The sequence below is a fragment of the Anneissia japonica genome, unplaced genomic scaffold (assembly GCF_011630105.1).
Source record: "Anneissia japonica isolate Jap-2015-1 unplaced genomic scaffold, ASM1163010v1 scaffold493_len2256704_cov171, whole genome shotgun sequence".
NCBI lineage: Eukaryota > Metazoa > Echinodermata > Crinoidea > Comatulida > Comatulidae > Anneissia > Anneissia japonica.
Window position 1 is genome coordinate 718786 of NW_022727062.1, and position 15758 is coordinate 734543.

Consider the following 15758-nt stretch of genomic DNA (forward strand, 5'->3'; position numbering starts at 1 on the left):
GCGAGGAAAACAAAATATAAAAATATTCTAAAATAAAAATATTTAAATAATAAAGTTTGGTAACATAGGCCAAATATTGGCAAATATCGATGACTTGGTGCCTTCCGTGGTCATATTCTGCACTGTGCTTAAAAAACAAAAAACAAAAACAAAAAAAACTATTATGATGCAGGGTTTTAACCTAACATCAAAGACCTCAAACGAGTGTTATTCTTATTAGCTCAACTAAATTAAACATAGCAGATCAGGAACACTAAAAACTTCATCATAGACATGTTGAAGTTGCAATGATTGCAGAGTCTTGATGCAGGGGCTGATCCACAATTGTTCAAACGGGGGGGAAGGGCACAACATTTTCAGAATAGATTAGTGGGTAGCGCTAATTTAAATACATTACATTGATATGCATTCATATTTTAAAATCTAGTGGCAAAACCGCGGCCCCGAGCCCCTACGCCTAGCTGCCCTGATGCATGATTTGAGACCCATAAGTCAAAGGTAAACACAACTTAGGTTATTTTGCAATACGTCTACTTGGTTTTATCGTGAATAACATTCGTAGGCGTACTTAATTTCACATGGTGAACTAAAGAGTAAAAATACATTTCGATTGTCCTACATAAGTCATATGGCTTTCTGTGTGCCGCCAAGCTGTCTGTGTTTTGTTCTGATCAATGTGTTTCGTATAGTCTTCTTTTCAAGTCATACAGTACAGCTGTATGACTTGACACCGACGTTTGTGTCACCAAGTTCCAACTCTGTGTTTTGTTCTGCTAACTATGATTCGTTAATAGTATTCTTTTCCTTTACAGGGAGAATAACAAGTTGGTGTACCAACAGACAGTGCTCATAAGAATACATTTCAATAGGCCAACATGCTGTGTACATATGGAAAAAGTTTTTTTCTTTTTTTTTTGTATTTTGCAAAAAATGTCTAGACTCTAAGCGTAGGCTTTTGTACTGCGATCAATTACATTGATAAAGCGGCCAACCAAAGTTGACTAACGACTGTTAAACACGTTTCCGGTCCCAAAATTTTCTGCGACCCAATTTTGGGGCATGACCTAACCTGACCGCTAGTGTCGTACAATTAAAAGTACAAACTGAAATTACCAAAGAAGCCCTTTTCAAATATATCTATCTTAGCGGAAAGAGTTTCACATAGAAAAATGATTGCTTGCTCGGCGGAGATTTTTTTTTTTCTGGCGAATGAGATCAATTATAAATATAATGTGGCCCTTCATACAGATTAATTAAGAACCAGAGCTTTTAAATAGTAATCAATCAATCAATCAACCAATTAACAGCTTGTAAAGCGCCAATATCCACGGCAGATACAATGTTCAGTGGCACTATATATGACATACTAAAAGTTATAACAATTTTACCTTCAGAAAATATATAACCTTTATGCATATCGATGTGAAAGTTACTGAATTATCATTAAGGTAAATTTTCTACACGTTGGTTTATTACCACTTCCACTGATAATAATTAAGACATTTTTGGAGATTTGAAGACTTGCTTTAGAAGAAGCTAAAAAGCATTATAGAGGGCAGCAGACCAACTGGCTTAAGTGACCAACACTACCGTCACAACATCTGAACTGCTCCAAACATGCTCACATGCAATAGTTCCATACAATTCAATGTCCAGTAGAAGTCTATTGACGGTTTTGGAGTGACACCACAAGCTCTAAAAATGTGAGCACTATTAAAATTCTGGCCAATTATTAACGGTACGAATATAAGTTCCCAAGTACTAAAGGTTGTATTTTACAGGAGTGTTGTTTGGAGTGAATAGTCTATTGACTCACATACTTATCATTTATTCTTCATTTTCAATCATCAGTTAACATCTGCGATAAGCACACAATAACCTGTAATGTGTAATCATTCCTGATGATGACATAATTAATGTCGAAATATTGAATCCCAACACGATGGCGTGTATTTCAATACTTGGAGTATGTATTATACTTTCTTATCGTGTTACTGCACAGTACTTAAAACAAGGAAATGAATAAAGTATTATTTTTTTAACACTACGGCCTATTCAGGGGACACAACTATTAAGGGCACACTTTTTCCCGAATGTGTCACCTTGGTTTTACTGTACATATATTTCACAAATAAGCAGTCATTGAAAAATTGTTTTTATATACTTTATTCAGACCACGCACAATGTGCATTTCGCAGACTTGTGACATATTGTTCCTGTACATCACTTCTGGTTTTCAAACACATTTTGTTCTCTTAACAAAATCCAAAATTTACATAATTTAACCGTTAAATAAAAAAGTCACTCGAATACTCGTGAAAAATCGGGTATTTTGTGTCAAAACTCTGGATATTCGTGAAAACTTGGGTATTCGGAAAAAATATTTATAGCCTATGGGGTGAAATGAGGTAAAGTGATAAACGTACATCAAACTCGGTATCGTAGGCCTATTACTAAAAACAAAAAATCTCAGAAGGATTTTGAAAGTGATACGAAGGAAGAAATTATTTTTCTCCGTGGTATTACACTTCGTGGTATATTATAGTAAAATTTAAAATTCAACAAATTCTAGTCTTTGGCCTTTTTTTTTTTATATAATACTCTCAAACTAAATATATTGTTTTATTTACAAGCAAAAACCACTACAACTAACATTCACACAGTACTTTTGTAAGCACAATAAAAAAAAATAAAATCCACTTGTACATTTCTTCAAACACATTGCTTAATCACATACTTCAAAATATTGTACAAAAAAAACCATAAAATTAAAAACAGACTATTTACATAACAACTTTCAACTCAATTTAATAAATGTAGTTAAATATATGAAAACAAGAATTTATCTCATTATTCAACTTATTGTTGATAATAGGACAAAGGAATGACTAAAATATTCAAGGTGTTATGAAATTTATCATATTGCAATTTAAAATTTTTCCACGACCAAAAAAATCTAAATACTCAAAAATTTGTATTATTGTTCTCAAGTTTTTCTTCAAACACTCTTTTCGTGTCTTCAAAAAATCAGTTGTACAATATATTTTTTTTTCTCCCCCAGCGGAGCCTACTTGATGTGTATTATATGTCAAATGTGATGTCACTGAATTTACCTCTTTTTCCCTATCCACAAACGTCCAATAATTTTTCTTAATTAACGGTTTGATTTTCAGTTCAGGTGAAAATAGAGCAAACCTGTTTGATACAACTATCTATGACACTGCTAAACTGATTAAGCCCCCTGCCTAGGCCTACTAAAAAAAACTCAGCAGCGCTTGCATTTCCAAGTGATGGCTTTGTTTTTACATACATGGGAGCAAGCAGAAAAACTTACATAACTTAAACAATTTGCTTCAGTCTTGACCGAAAAAATTCTATAGAAACCAAGGAGAAAAGATGCACCAGCTCATTAAAAAGGGAATGTGATTGACCTGAAAGCAATTATTATACGTGTAATCTATACACTAGATCAAATTATTTCACATAATAGGTGAGATTAATGCATTCACAATTAATTACCTTCGGGCATTAAAAGGCTCTAAATGAATGTTTTTTGTGAATTAATCTAACATTCCTCTAGCATGTATGGTTTACAATGATAATAGTTTGCTTATTGTACAATAAATTCATAATACATCAATAATAATATATTATCAAATGGCAAGTGTCTAAAATGCAGGTTTCCAAGGCTGATTTATAATTTGTACAAGGTATATTTTAGTTCAGGAATGGAACAAGTATTTAATCAAGGCTTTTATAAGGGTTTGATTGTGTCAACATCTCGTTAAAAAAGCATCTCTAATTGTTTGTGAAATGAGCTGCTTGCATGGATCTGGACCTTGTTAGTCTAGACTTCATGCATCTCATTTTTAAAGCAGTGTTTTATGATTGACTCCATACTGTGACAATTTTTGTTAGTTAATCACCACGTCTGGAAAACTAAATCATTCAAGACATATTTTTTTTAAATTTTAACTAAAGCCTGGGCTTTAAACACATCTTTCAGATTTTTGTCGGTATAAGCATGAAACAGTGAACTGTTCCCTAGTATAAGACCCCTTCATATGTGAAAATGTATCCTGTAACGTATTGGTACTTGTTCTGCGAAGTTGCCCTGGGTACCCAGGGGCCAGGCAGCCATTCCGTGGCAAAACAACTTAACTCAAAATATTCACTTTTGGAGAAAAATACAGTTAAATTGTGCATGTTTGCAACTTGGTTATAAACTGTCGCACCTTTTTGAAATTTTGCAGGCTTGTATATCTATAGACATTGTGATTATATGTAAAATTTTAATTACAACCGTTTGTTTATTGCAAAGTTATTAGCAATATTCACAGATACGTTGCTTTGCCTCGGAAACATGTCAGGTTTGGTATTGTTGCAAGTGTGACATATTTTTGGAATTTATCATGTTTGGGGCAATAACATGCATTATCTATAGCTTGTTCACACGTCGCTGTTAAGATTATTGATATGAAAACACCATTAACCAGTTGATTTTGCCTTGCCAAACTCCATCAGCTCAAAATAATTTTTGAATACCATTCCAAGACATAAAAAAATGTATCTACATTGTAAATACGTTGTTTTGCCCCGTAATCTTGCAGTTACAGAAAATCACTGGATTTTAAGTTTTGTTCTTAAAGATAGGTGGTACTGTCTCCAAAATAACTCACTGTTGAGACCTCAAGTTTTCACAGGTAATTCAGGAGTGAATTCAGCACTCTCAAATTATATATCATCTCAAAATCGACAAAAATGTAAGTTACATTGTTTTGCCCCTGGGCAGCCGCATGGTGCCAAAATAAATGTTGCATGAGCCTCACATGGATGTATTATACTGGTGTACAACAAATGTACATTATACTATATATTACTCATCAGACAATTAAACTGTGTCTGATCAAACAGCCTCCATGTTTGTTGGAAGCCATAACAATCCTCTACAGTATTCAAGTCTGAATCTCGGTCCAGAGTATCAAATTTTCTTTGACAAGAAACTGTTGTGTGCCCATATATAGTCATGATGTGCCTATATATGGTCATGATGTGATGTCATCATGACCATATTTAGGCATGTCACATGTTTTTGTCAAATAAAATTTGATAGTCTGGACAGGGCTTAAGAAAAATAATAACACAAATGATATCTAAAATTTGGTCCTGTTTACACATCTGGCAGTCACACCACAAAAACCTGTGTTTGAAATGTGCAATCACATGACAAGCTGTGCTTATGTTTGGAATAATTTGAGGTCAGGGGGCGATTCTCAACTTGGTGCAACCAGTGGCACAAGATCTGAGTTATGGTTCTCAATTCGATTCAATAGCTGGGTGGCTACAGGGTAGAATTCCGTCCGCCAGTATGATTTCATAACCTCAATGGTGTCTGCGTCCCAGTCAGTGCCATCTGGAGCTTCTTGAGGTGTTTCTTCATCTTCAAAAAAATTTGTTTAAGTATTTATAGAAAAGATCAGTTATAAACACATAAAATTCATGCCATGGTGGCCCCAACATGGAACAGGCCTGGACACCCCCTCCCACCCCGTCGGCCGATACCACGACGAGGTCGTCGGGTAAAAAATATTATTTTGCCTATCCAAATAACATTATTTTGATTGCCAATTCCTAATATTTTTGTCTAAAAGCACAATTTGGGCTATACTGAGCGAACTTCTGAAGCTAATTTGGTGTAGAGGTGTCATACATTTTTGAGATCAAACAACTTTTTTAATATCAACTAAACTAAGACAGTAGGCGCTCAAATAATGATTTCCACACATCAGTCTATAAATGTACTGTCTTTGCACCCACAAGGTTAAATTATGTTGGCTATCACAATAACATATGAAAATAGAAATCTAAATGCAATTTACCAAGATAATCCTCAAGCAGTTCAATGAGATCAACAGTCTCTTCTTCTCCAAAACATTCCGCACAACATGTGATCTTCTCGCTGTAGTTACACAGTATCATGCACACCATGCCAGCCAGCTGCCAATCATGACGTCCAAAGTCATGTGACACATCAATCAACCTATTAAAAAAAACAGTAATATAATGATGGATAACAAATGATGACAGTGGTGGTGCCGGGATTTGTCCGACAGGGTCCAAATTCCCCGAACGGAAAAAATTGGGATCAAAATTCTCGTAAGTGTCCTAGGGGGTGAAGGCCCCAAAATATAATTTAGGGGTATCAAAGGCTTATTAAATCAATTTTGGAATCTAATAATATCTAATCCACAAATTATGGTTTATATCCTCGACGGGGCCGCTGGGGAAAAGGGGGGGTAAGCTCTCCCCGACAGGGACCCTGGCCCCCTGCTGGCACTGAATGATGAATTTCATGGTGATGGGTGATGATGATGAAGATGAAAATGACGATAGTAATGATGAAGAAGACAATGGTGGTGATGATAATGATTAATGTGGTGATGACAATGGAAATAATGAACATGATGATAATGATACTGATGAAAATGAGGCTGATATGATAATGAACATGATGATGCTGATGATGGTGATGATGATGATGAACGTGATGGTGACGATGCTAATAATGATTAAGATGGTAATGACAATGGTAATAATGAACATGATGCTGCTTATGATGATAAATATGAATATGATAATAATGCTGATGATGATGATTATGAAGCTGATTGTGTTGATGATGATCATAATGATAATGATGATGAATATGAAGATGATGAAGATTGTGTATTGTGATAATTGATGATCCACTTGTTTCGACCCAAGATTGCTTTGTGTATTTTGCTTTTATATATTAAATTCATATCATTAAATAGATAATATTTTTGCCATCCTTCTTAACAGAGACTATAAATATCCTTTTATGAAATCAGTCTCTTGAAATTATTTGTAGTGTAATACAAAACTTACTTGCGAATACCGCCCTCAGATTTAAGTATGGGACGTCTAACGCTATCAGTCATCAGGTTAATGAGTACGCCACAAGCAGTGTAAACAATCTCCCTATTGCCAGAGTCCAGAAGAGTGACCATCAGCTCATCCACTAAAACAAAGTCAGGTTGTGTACATAATTAAAATTTCACATTTGATGACAGTGGGGCTGTGCACAATTACTGTATGAACCCTAAGTATTTAAAAACTAGCCATGTGGACACTGACCCTGCTTGTGAAAAATGGTCAGTTACGAGGTAGTGGCGACTGTGCATGCAGAGGCTAAGGTTGCATTCACACTGAACAAATTTTGACTAAGGCTAATTGAGGCTACCATCCCAAAACCACTGTATTGTTACTAAATGTGAAACTGATTAATTAGCGCAAGAATGTGGCAGTATTGTATACTTTAGTACAGAAAAGTTGCAATACTTTTCCTTATAACTTTGGCAATAGAAAATCGATTCCAATAAATGACCAATCATTTTAAAAGCTTTGAATGTGGAGAATATGAATATATTGAAGTTTCATGTTTTTGTCTCTGATGCTGGTTTTGGCATGACAACCCTTATTTTAAACTGCATCAGTGTGAATGTTGTATGTCCACTGTGACCAATCTTAAATATTTAACATTTTAAGCACTTCCAGACAATAACATTATTACTTTGACAAAGCAATGCGATGAGCGTCGGTCTCAATCTCACGATCACAAGTTCAAAACATTACACGCTCCTATTGGATTGGAGAGTTGGAACCATCTCAACTTCTTAAGTAACTTACCTAAAATTTGCAACAGAAGATCGACGCAGTTGGGATTAGAAGCAATCAGAGGCCCGATGTCTTGGTTGATTGAGAGATTTGCAATCACTCGGATCAATTTGATGAATAAATCTTCATACTTTTGTCCTTTTGTCATTTCTGTACTTTTCTTGGGACTTCCTTTAACTTTCTCCTCAGATCTTTGATTCTGCAAAGCAAATTGATTGCTAATTTACAAAAAGATGTTAGATAAGCAGTTGATACAATATAGGTAGATCACATAAAATTATATCCCGGTTTCCATAAAAATCGCTAAAGCGTTTTCACTGCTATCCTTACACTGCACAGCTGTATCTGACGCAATTAGGAACGCTCCCAGATTTAACTGACCAATCAGTGTTGCCAAAGAAATCGGCGATAGCGTGTAGTGATTTTTATGAAAACCTGCCTTTACCTATGTACATCTTGAGATATTGAATCTCATTTGCTTTCACATGTATTAAATCAAACTTACAGTAAGAAATTGAAAACAATGGGTCAAATTACTTGAGACCATTAACAAAAAAAAAAAAGGAATAAATATACATACCACTATATCTAATTCAAAGTAAGTCCTGAACACCGACAGTAATGTCTCCATCGCATTTTCTGTACTAAATAAACAATAGCGACAGTCGTCGTTCCTGGCTGTCAAGTTACCCATGATGAAACAGAGGCGGACTATCAGCTCAATGTTTGTGAGATGCTTGTTCATCAGCATCAGGAACGAAGAGAACGTTGTTGGATGATTCGTTAAAATTGTACAACATTCTTGATTCAGAGTCAATTTACTGGAAAAACAAAGCATCAAAACAAATGAATAGAATTTATATTGTTAACAAATTGACATTTTTATACTTATTCAAAAGTAAATAACTAAATTATTATGGTAACAGATATTTCAAATGTACATTTTATTTCAATTCCAATAAATATTATTTATAAGTAGAAAAGTTATAAAATGCATGAAGTTGAATTCATAGACCAATGAAATTATAAAAATATAATTTTCAATTTTCTATTTTCATTATTGAATACTACGTTTTACTAGAACCTATATTTCATTATTACTGAATAAATATTTTACTAGCCCCCTAAAAAAATCAATCAAAACATGTAAAAGTATTAAATATAAAACTAACGAATTTAAATGAAAGATTATGTAAAAGTATTAAATATAAAACTAACGAATTTAAATGAAAGATTATTAAAAACAATTCAGTTTGCTATTTTATAAACTTTTGTCTGTAAAAAGAAATTATATTTTTTCATTTTAAGTTTTGATTAAAATGTAACAACCAATACAACATAAGAGTAACTGATCAACATAAATAATGAATTTTATTTTTCATGTATTTTTATTGCAACACAGACAGCATAACATATAAGCTGTACAACAGGTTACAGACATATTCTGGATTCTTTCAAAATAACACATATTTACCTAAAAATTCTTGATATATTAAACATAAGATCTCCATCCGTTGGAAATGCGTCGATAACTTTGCACAGTTCTGCAATAATTTGACAAGATATGAACGTGGCGCGAGTGGCGCTTTTATCCGCTAGATTGCGCAAGGTACCAGTCACTTGAAGTAAAAGGTTCGGCACACCTTGTCCTGTGTGTGACCCATCCATAATCTACAAAACAAACCAAAACAAATATTAAATAAAATTTGTTTAGATCATCCACTTTAAGTCATTTATAGAGTCAACATACAGTTTAATAAATGTAATACTTTATCCATATTCATATAAACAAAAATTATAATTTAAAGACCAAATAACAAGACCATTCTAACATCTATTATGAAATCAATATAATCATCACAATCATCACCATCATGTATGATATTAAGCATCATTATCACCACTTTATCACCACTGAGGCAGATGCAAGGGGTGCAAATGGTGCAGTTGCACCCTCCTATATTGTATTAAGAAAACAATTGTTGTATTGTATTGTTAATATGAACATAGTACCTGTAAGATTTGTAAGGTATGAGAAACTGAGAGTGCAACTTCTAGGCAGATAGAGGTCCATATTCTCAAACTGTTCTACTCTTAACCCCAACCATGGTGGAGCTGAGGTGGTGTGGACTCTCACACACACCCTACCGCCAATCCTGCATCATCACGATCACTATCATCATCATTATCTATCATAACCAATATCATCATCATTAATATTATCACAACGCTAACTCCACTATCATCATCAGATTTAATATTCATAAGAATATGTCAACCTAAAGCTTTTTATGAACATAAAGAAATTTTACTTGACAAAAAACATGGCATGTCTAAATATGGTCATGATGACATCACATCATGAACATATATAGGCACATCATAACTATATATGGGCATAAAACAGTTTTTTGTCAAAGAGACTATTATTAGACTTACAGCTGTATTGATATTGATAAGCAGTCTAGCCAGTGCCTCTGTACATCCATAGTCTGCAAGATCTTTGAGAACAGTATTGTTCCCTGTTAAAAACTTGAGGGCGCCAATGCAGTAGACCAACGCCTCCGACGCTTTTTGGTGGTCAGTTGTTGCTATCAGCTTTACCATCAGTTCTATACAAAAAAAAAATCATTGATTCAATACTGTTCCCACAATACTCAATATGAATTTAAGACTATGTTAGTGGAATTAATTTGAACTTTTTACTACTGTATTGTCATCAATCAATAACTATATTAATTGGCTAGCTAAGGGTTTAGTTCAAGGATAAGGACTCAAAACAGGAGGTCCAGTAGTAAACGTCTGGCTCATGAACCTAATGCATCTTTCGGAAGAATGGGGGGGGCGGGGGTTGTTTACCCAGATGCTATGGTTCATTTCAGGTAATGTTGTAGAATGATGTGAACTTAGCGCCTCTTTACGGCTGCACGGCTGTCACAGACCACGCTCATACACGATTCAAAACAATGACGCTGCGAGTTATAGGGTATTCTTCTCCCTTTACTCACCTAGTATTTTGTTTTCCTGGAAAAGAGCATCATTATCTTTATTCTTGCTTATCTTAAAGATGAGTTTGCACAACGTTATCAAATTTGAACCAGTAACTTCAAACTACAGAAAGAAAAAGAAATTACACTTCACAACCATATCAATAATTAACAAAATCATTACAATAAAATATTATTTATTGGATAAAATTATTGTAACAGCTGGACACATTAGGTATTTGCAATTAAAAAAGACAATATTTATAATAAATAAACAAATATCAGTTATACAATCAGTTGTATTAATTAAACGAGCCTAAAAATCTGGTACTGACTCTTTGTAGACTGGCATATATAATAATTAAGTAAAAGATATAACTAAAATGTGGCAAAGACAAGCCAAACCAGTCACTCATCTTTTAGTTATTAATACAGAGTTAAACAATAAAATGAGAGCTATAAAATGGTAAAAGTATCATTTAAATCAGACATTTTGTTATGAAGTTCGAAGCATTTAAACTACTGTTTAAAGCAGAATATCTGAGACTTGTCTTTGCCACAAATATTTACAATCAACTACATTACTTAATTAAAGCAGCCTAAACTAAAAGATAATTTATAAAGTAATATCAGAAAATAAGTAAACCAATAAACCATAATACTGTCACTATATAATTTTACTTACTGCTAAAACAATTCGTGCAGCTTTCAGTGAAAGTGTAGCGGAGCCGAGGTCAATTAATTTGTAGACAGTCTTCAGCGTTTGACTCCTTCGGACGGCCGTCTTACCCAACATGTTGGCGTCTAATAACGCAATGAATAGCTGATCACATAACTCACACATTCTGTCAATTTCAGCAACATCTATAAAATAGAATATTTGTAAATCAAATGTGATGATATTATTTTAAAATTTAACGTAATTTTTTAGTGAGCAGTAGTTTTTTGTTTGATCTTTTTTGCTGATTGTGTGCAAAAAGGGGGGGTTAGAGAACATGAATAAAGCATGGCCTTAGAACAGATCAAGAAAGGCCTGGATCTAGGGTAGATGAGATAACATGGTGACATATGAGCAATTATGTCAAAGTAAGGTGGCGACTTGAAATAGAATCCTTAGATGCCATTATTTCGTTCAATATTTAATCATCAATCTTTCTCTATATAAAATTGCGTTTTATATTTTCTTCTCTTGATAAACAATCACTGTATAGTTTTTAATAAATTCTAATTACTTAATTTGGAGTTGGATTGGATTGGATTTATTTGGTGCAAACACCAAGGATAGCCCACGGAAGTCTAGAAGAAGACTTATTTCCAGTGGGGTCCTTCTGGTGGTGATTGGGCAGTACACCAGGAGACAATCCCCTACTCTTTTCCGAAGAGTGCACTGCGTTCTTTAACATGCACGTGGGCCATAATGCACACAGGACCATCGGCTTAAATGTCTAATCAGAAAGACGGTGCACTATTATAACTTGTGTTTCAGCCCTCCAGCTGCAGCTGAAACACAAGGAGAGGCAGCGATGGGAATTGAACCGGGGACCTAGAGGTCTCCACAGTTCAGTGCACACACAGTGGCTACCACCAGATTAGCAGACTGAGCTAAGCTGCTCTCATATTCTATTTATTCTATTATATTTCATGATACATGTTGCTGTCTTTTTGTATGTATTTTTGTCCTTGTATTTTTTTGTGTCCATGAATTTGATGTTTTCTGAAGGCAAAATGAAGGGAGTAAAATGCAATTAAATAAGCAATAAGGATATGAATTCTGTGAAAAATGAAAAACATAAGCAGCTCAGTATTTTACAGAAAAACCTATTCCAGGAAACTTATCTATCAAGACCAATGAATTTCTTATTTCTTATTTATGAATAAATATAGTGAATGGTGGTAAAACAAATAAAAGTCTAATTGAGGGAACCAGTGAACTCAATTTGTCAGTCTTCCCTTAAGCTGGTTTTCCACTAAGCGAATTTATTCGCACGAATCAAAGCGTCAGCTCGCTTCCTGAGCTCTGATTGGTTGCACATTTGCCTAGTGGAAAATTGGCTTTAGGGCATTTTGTGAAATAAGCTGTATCAAGAAGTACCTGGATCAAGCAACAACAAAACAATTCATGCTTTTGCAACCTAACGTTTTGACTATTGTAAGTTAACAGTCTCTTGTATGGTCTTCCAAAATTTTAAATTAACAAGCTTCAACACGGCAGCAAGACTGGTTACAAAAACCAGACGCCATGAGCACATAACCCCAATTCTTTATGCACTCTGTTGGTTCATCAACGAATAATTTTCAAGATTCTTTTAATTACAATTAAGTTCAGGCATAACAACACACCACATTACATCATAGGCTTAATACAAGGTCACTCTACCAAGCAAACATTATGTTATAGCACTAAGGGCTTCTTCATACTCCTAAAACATTCACAAAGGTATATGGCAATTGTGCTTTTTCGGTTGCTTCTCTAACCAACTGGAATAACATCACACTACACATCAAATATGCAGCTGTACAGTATTTAAGAGTAGTTAAGCTTAAGGTAGTTGGGAACATCTTGGGTATGACATTAAACTACATCCGGTCGAAGCGTCGGCGACTAAACTGACAACCCTCTCAGATGTGTCTTAGTGGCTGCTGAAAGGAGGGTGTTTATGGTCACCCAGCAGCAAAACAAACCAATAGCTAAACAAAGGGCAGATGAGCTCCTTGGAGTCAACGGCCAACTATTAATTAGTTTAAAGAATAGGAGTCGTTTAGCCTCATTGTTATTAATGTTATTAAGATTATTATTTTTTATTATTATTTAATTACTATTTTATTGTTATTTTTATTTTCTTGGTGCCCTACACAATTTCTGTGTAAAGCGCATTGGGGCAATATAATGTGCAATATGCACTATATAAATATAACATTATTATTATTATTATTATTATTATTATTATATACACACAAATTTAAGAAAATTTAATTAAAATAAGATGGCAAATATGAGGACATCATAGAATATTCTAAAAGCAGATTCAGAGTAATTTTAACAAACCAAAGTGAATACATTAATAAAAAATTATTATAAGAAATTAATGGATAAATTAATCACATAGATTTGTAATTAATTACCACTCAACTAGAGTGATTCTTAATCATATTTTTAACCTACTGTACATAATTTAAAGAACTTCACATTCATTTTGTTTTCAGTTTTCAGGATTGATGGGTGCATCTATTCATGTAAAGGACTTGTGTAAAATAGAAGAAAGGCTGTTATAATGATAAATAGTTAATGATGAGTCATAGGTACAAAACAAATACTACCAACAAAAGTAAAACCAACTATGCATCTAAAATTTGAAGAAACAGGAAACAAGCATTCACATTTTAATTATACGAATGCTATTATAAAATATATACCTTTTATAAAACCCCATACCAAAACACTCTTGGCACAGTAACTGACATGGTGATAAGCTTTGGAAAAATGACTTCTACTTCAAAAATTCTAAAATATAAGCATGCAGAATTTCAGTTTTCACTGATTTTACACAAGTTGGATATGCTGTACAGTATTGGATTCTTATGCTTAGCCCTGGTTCTTCCTGCACAGGGCACTCCATCATTTGGTAGTGTTTCTATTGGATCTGCTATAATATCTGAAGGAGCTGTTGCTGACCTTTACTGTCAAGTGAAGAACCTGACTGATGACTACTCAATCTCTTGGTATAGAGAAACAATAACTGGTGGTAGGACAATTATTTACAGGGATGGTATGCTGATAAATAATGACCTAGGAAGAGAGGCAGAAGCTTACGGACTCCGCAATGAAATTGATGTAAGAATAAGACAGGTGAAAGATCGTGATCTTGGTCATCTTCTTAATGGTAACAATTACACCTGTGAAGTAGCTCTTAAGAGCACAGGTGAGGCAGTGCTAGTATCATGTGGTCTCATCCTGGTAGCTCACTATTCTCCATCATCTTTGTATCCAATCTGTGAATCATGCAGATTTTCATCTGAATTGATTGGTTCAAATGTCACTATCTCTTGTTACTCTGAAGTTGGTAATCCACCAGTCCAACTACAATGGTCAAGGGATGGAGAAGCAATTGAAAACCAAAAGCCAGTCACAATTCATTCTTACATATACTTGAATTATACATTCATTCTTGAAGCAGATGACTTAAAAAGTAACTTTTCTTGTACGAACGGAATACAAAGCTGCAATTTAACAACTGAACAAACAAATGCAGAAGGATGTTCCCCTACCAACTCTGATGCATCACAAATACCTAGCACTGTTATTGTTCGGACTGACAAAGATGAAGAGGAAAGTTCACCAAAGATGCTTCTTGATGTGGAGACCAGCATGTGTCAATCATCTACCACAATTGTTGTCCTATCTGTCATCATAGCAGTTCTTGTCGCAATTGTTGTCACTCAAACAGCTGTTATAGGAAAGTTGCGCCAACGCAAGAAAGCGAATAAAGGGATGGAAATAACAACCACTGGTGTACAAGATCAAACACCTGACTACATTAATGTCAAACAATCGACTGATAACAGGAGTTTTGAAACATATGAGGATCTGAAGCCTACAGAAGAAGCTAACTACAGCTCACTGCAGAACCCTCAACGTAAAGAGAACAAACAAGATCTAGAAATGATGACCACTGTACCAGACCCAGCTCCTGATTACATTAATCTGAAACAATCGACTACGTAAGATTTAGTAATAAAAGCACAGTTCTTTTCCCTGGTCATTGGGTCCACATGCTTTAAGTGTTGCTACTGGGAATCAGCGGAGGAGCAGGCAACCCCATCAGGTTCTCATTATATTCCTGGGTGAAGAGAAGCAATGCAGATAGTAGCCCGTTCATATCCAACTATGGCGAGATAATTTTAGTGGATGAGCTAGAAGATCTCACCATAAGTTTGAGTATGACCGCTCAAGTATGGTGAGATGAAGGCCACAACTCGACTAAGCCCGTCGAGTAAATTTATGTCGACTAACTTCTTAATCCAGCCTAAAGCCAGTAAACAATTAAACAGCGGGTGGCCACAGGTCACGAATAC

At 34.6% G+C, this 15758-nt stretch overlaps 1 protein-coding gene across 1 annotated transcript in view; it reads right to left on the reverse strand.

Moving 5' to 3' along the window:
- Nucleotides 1-2142: 2142 nt before the first annotated feature.
- Nucleotides 2143-15758, reverse strand: part of LOC117113411 (armadillo repeat-containing protein 2-like) — a 38356-nt gene continuing 24740 nt past the window's right edge. The window contains exons 8-16 of the mRNA XM_033256733.1: nt 11371-11549; nt 10707-10809; nt 10138-10310; nt 9173-9369; nt 8279-8519; nt 7711-7897; nt 6910-7042; nt 5880-6040; nt 2143-5440 (exon numbers count right to left, since the gene is read on the reverse strand). Coding sequence (XP_033112624.1) covers nt 5274-5440; nt 5880-6040; nt 6910-7042; nt 7711-7897; nt 8279-8519; nt 9173-9369; nt 10138-10310; nt 10707-10809; nt 11371-11549 — 1541 coding nt within the window. The 3' untranslated portion in view covers nt 2143-5273. The remainder of the gene's footprint in view (nt 5441-5879; nt 6041-6909; nt 7043-7710; nt 7898-8278; nt 8520-9172; nt 9370-10137; nt 10311-10706; nt 10810-11370; nt 11550-15758) is intronic.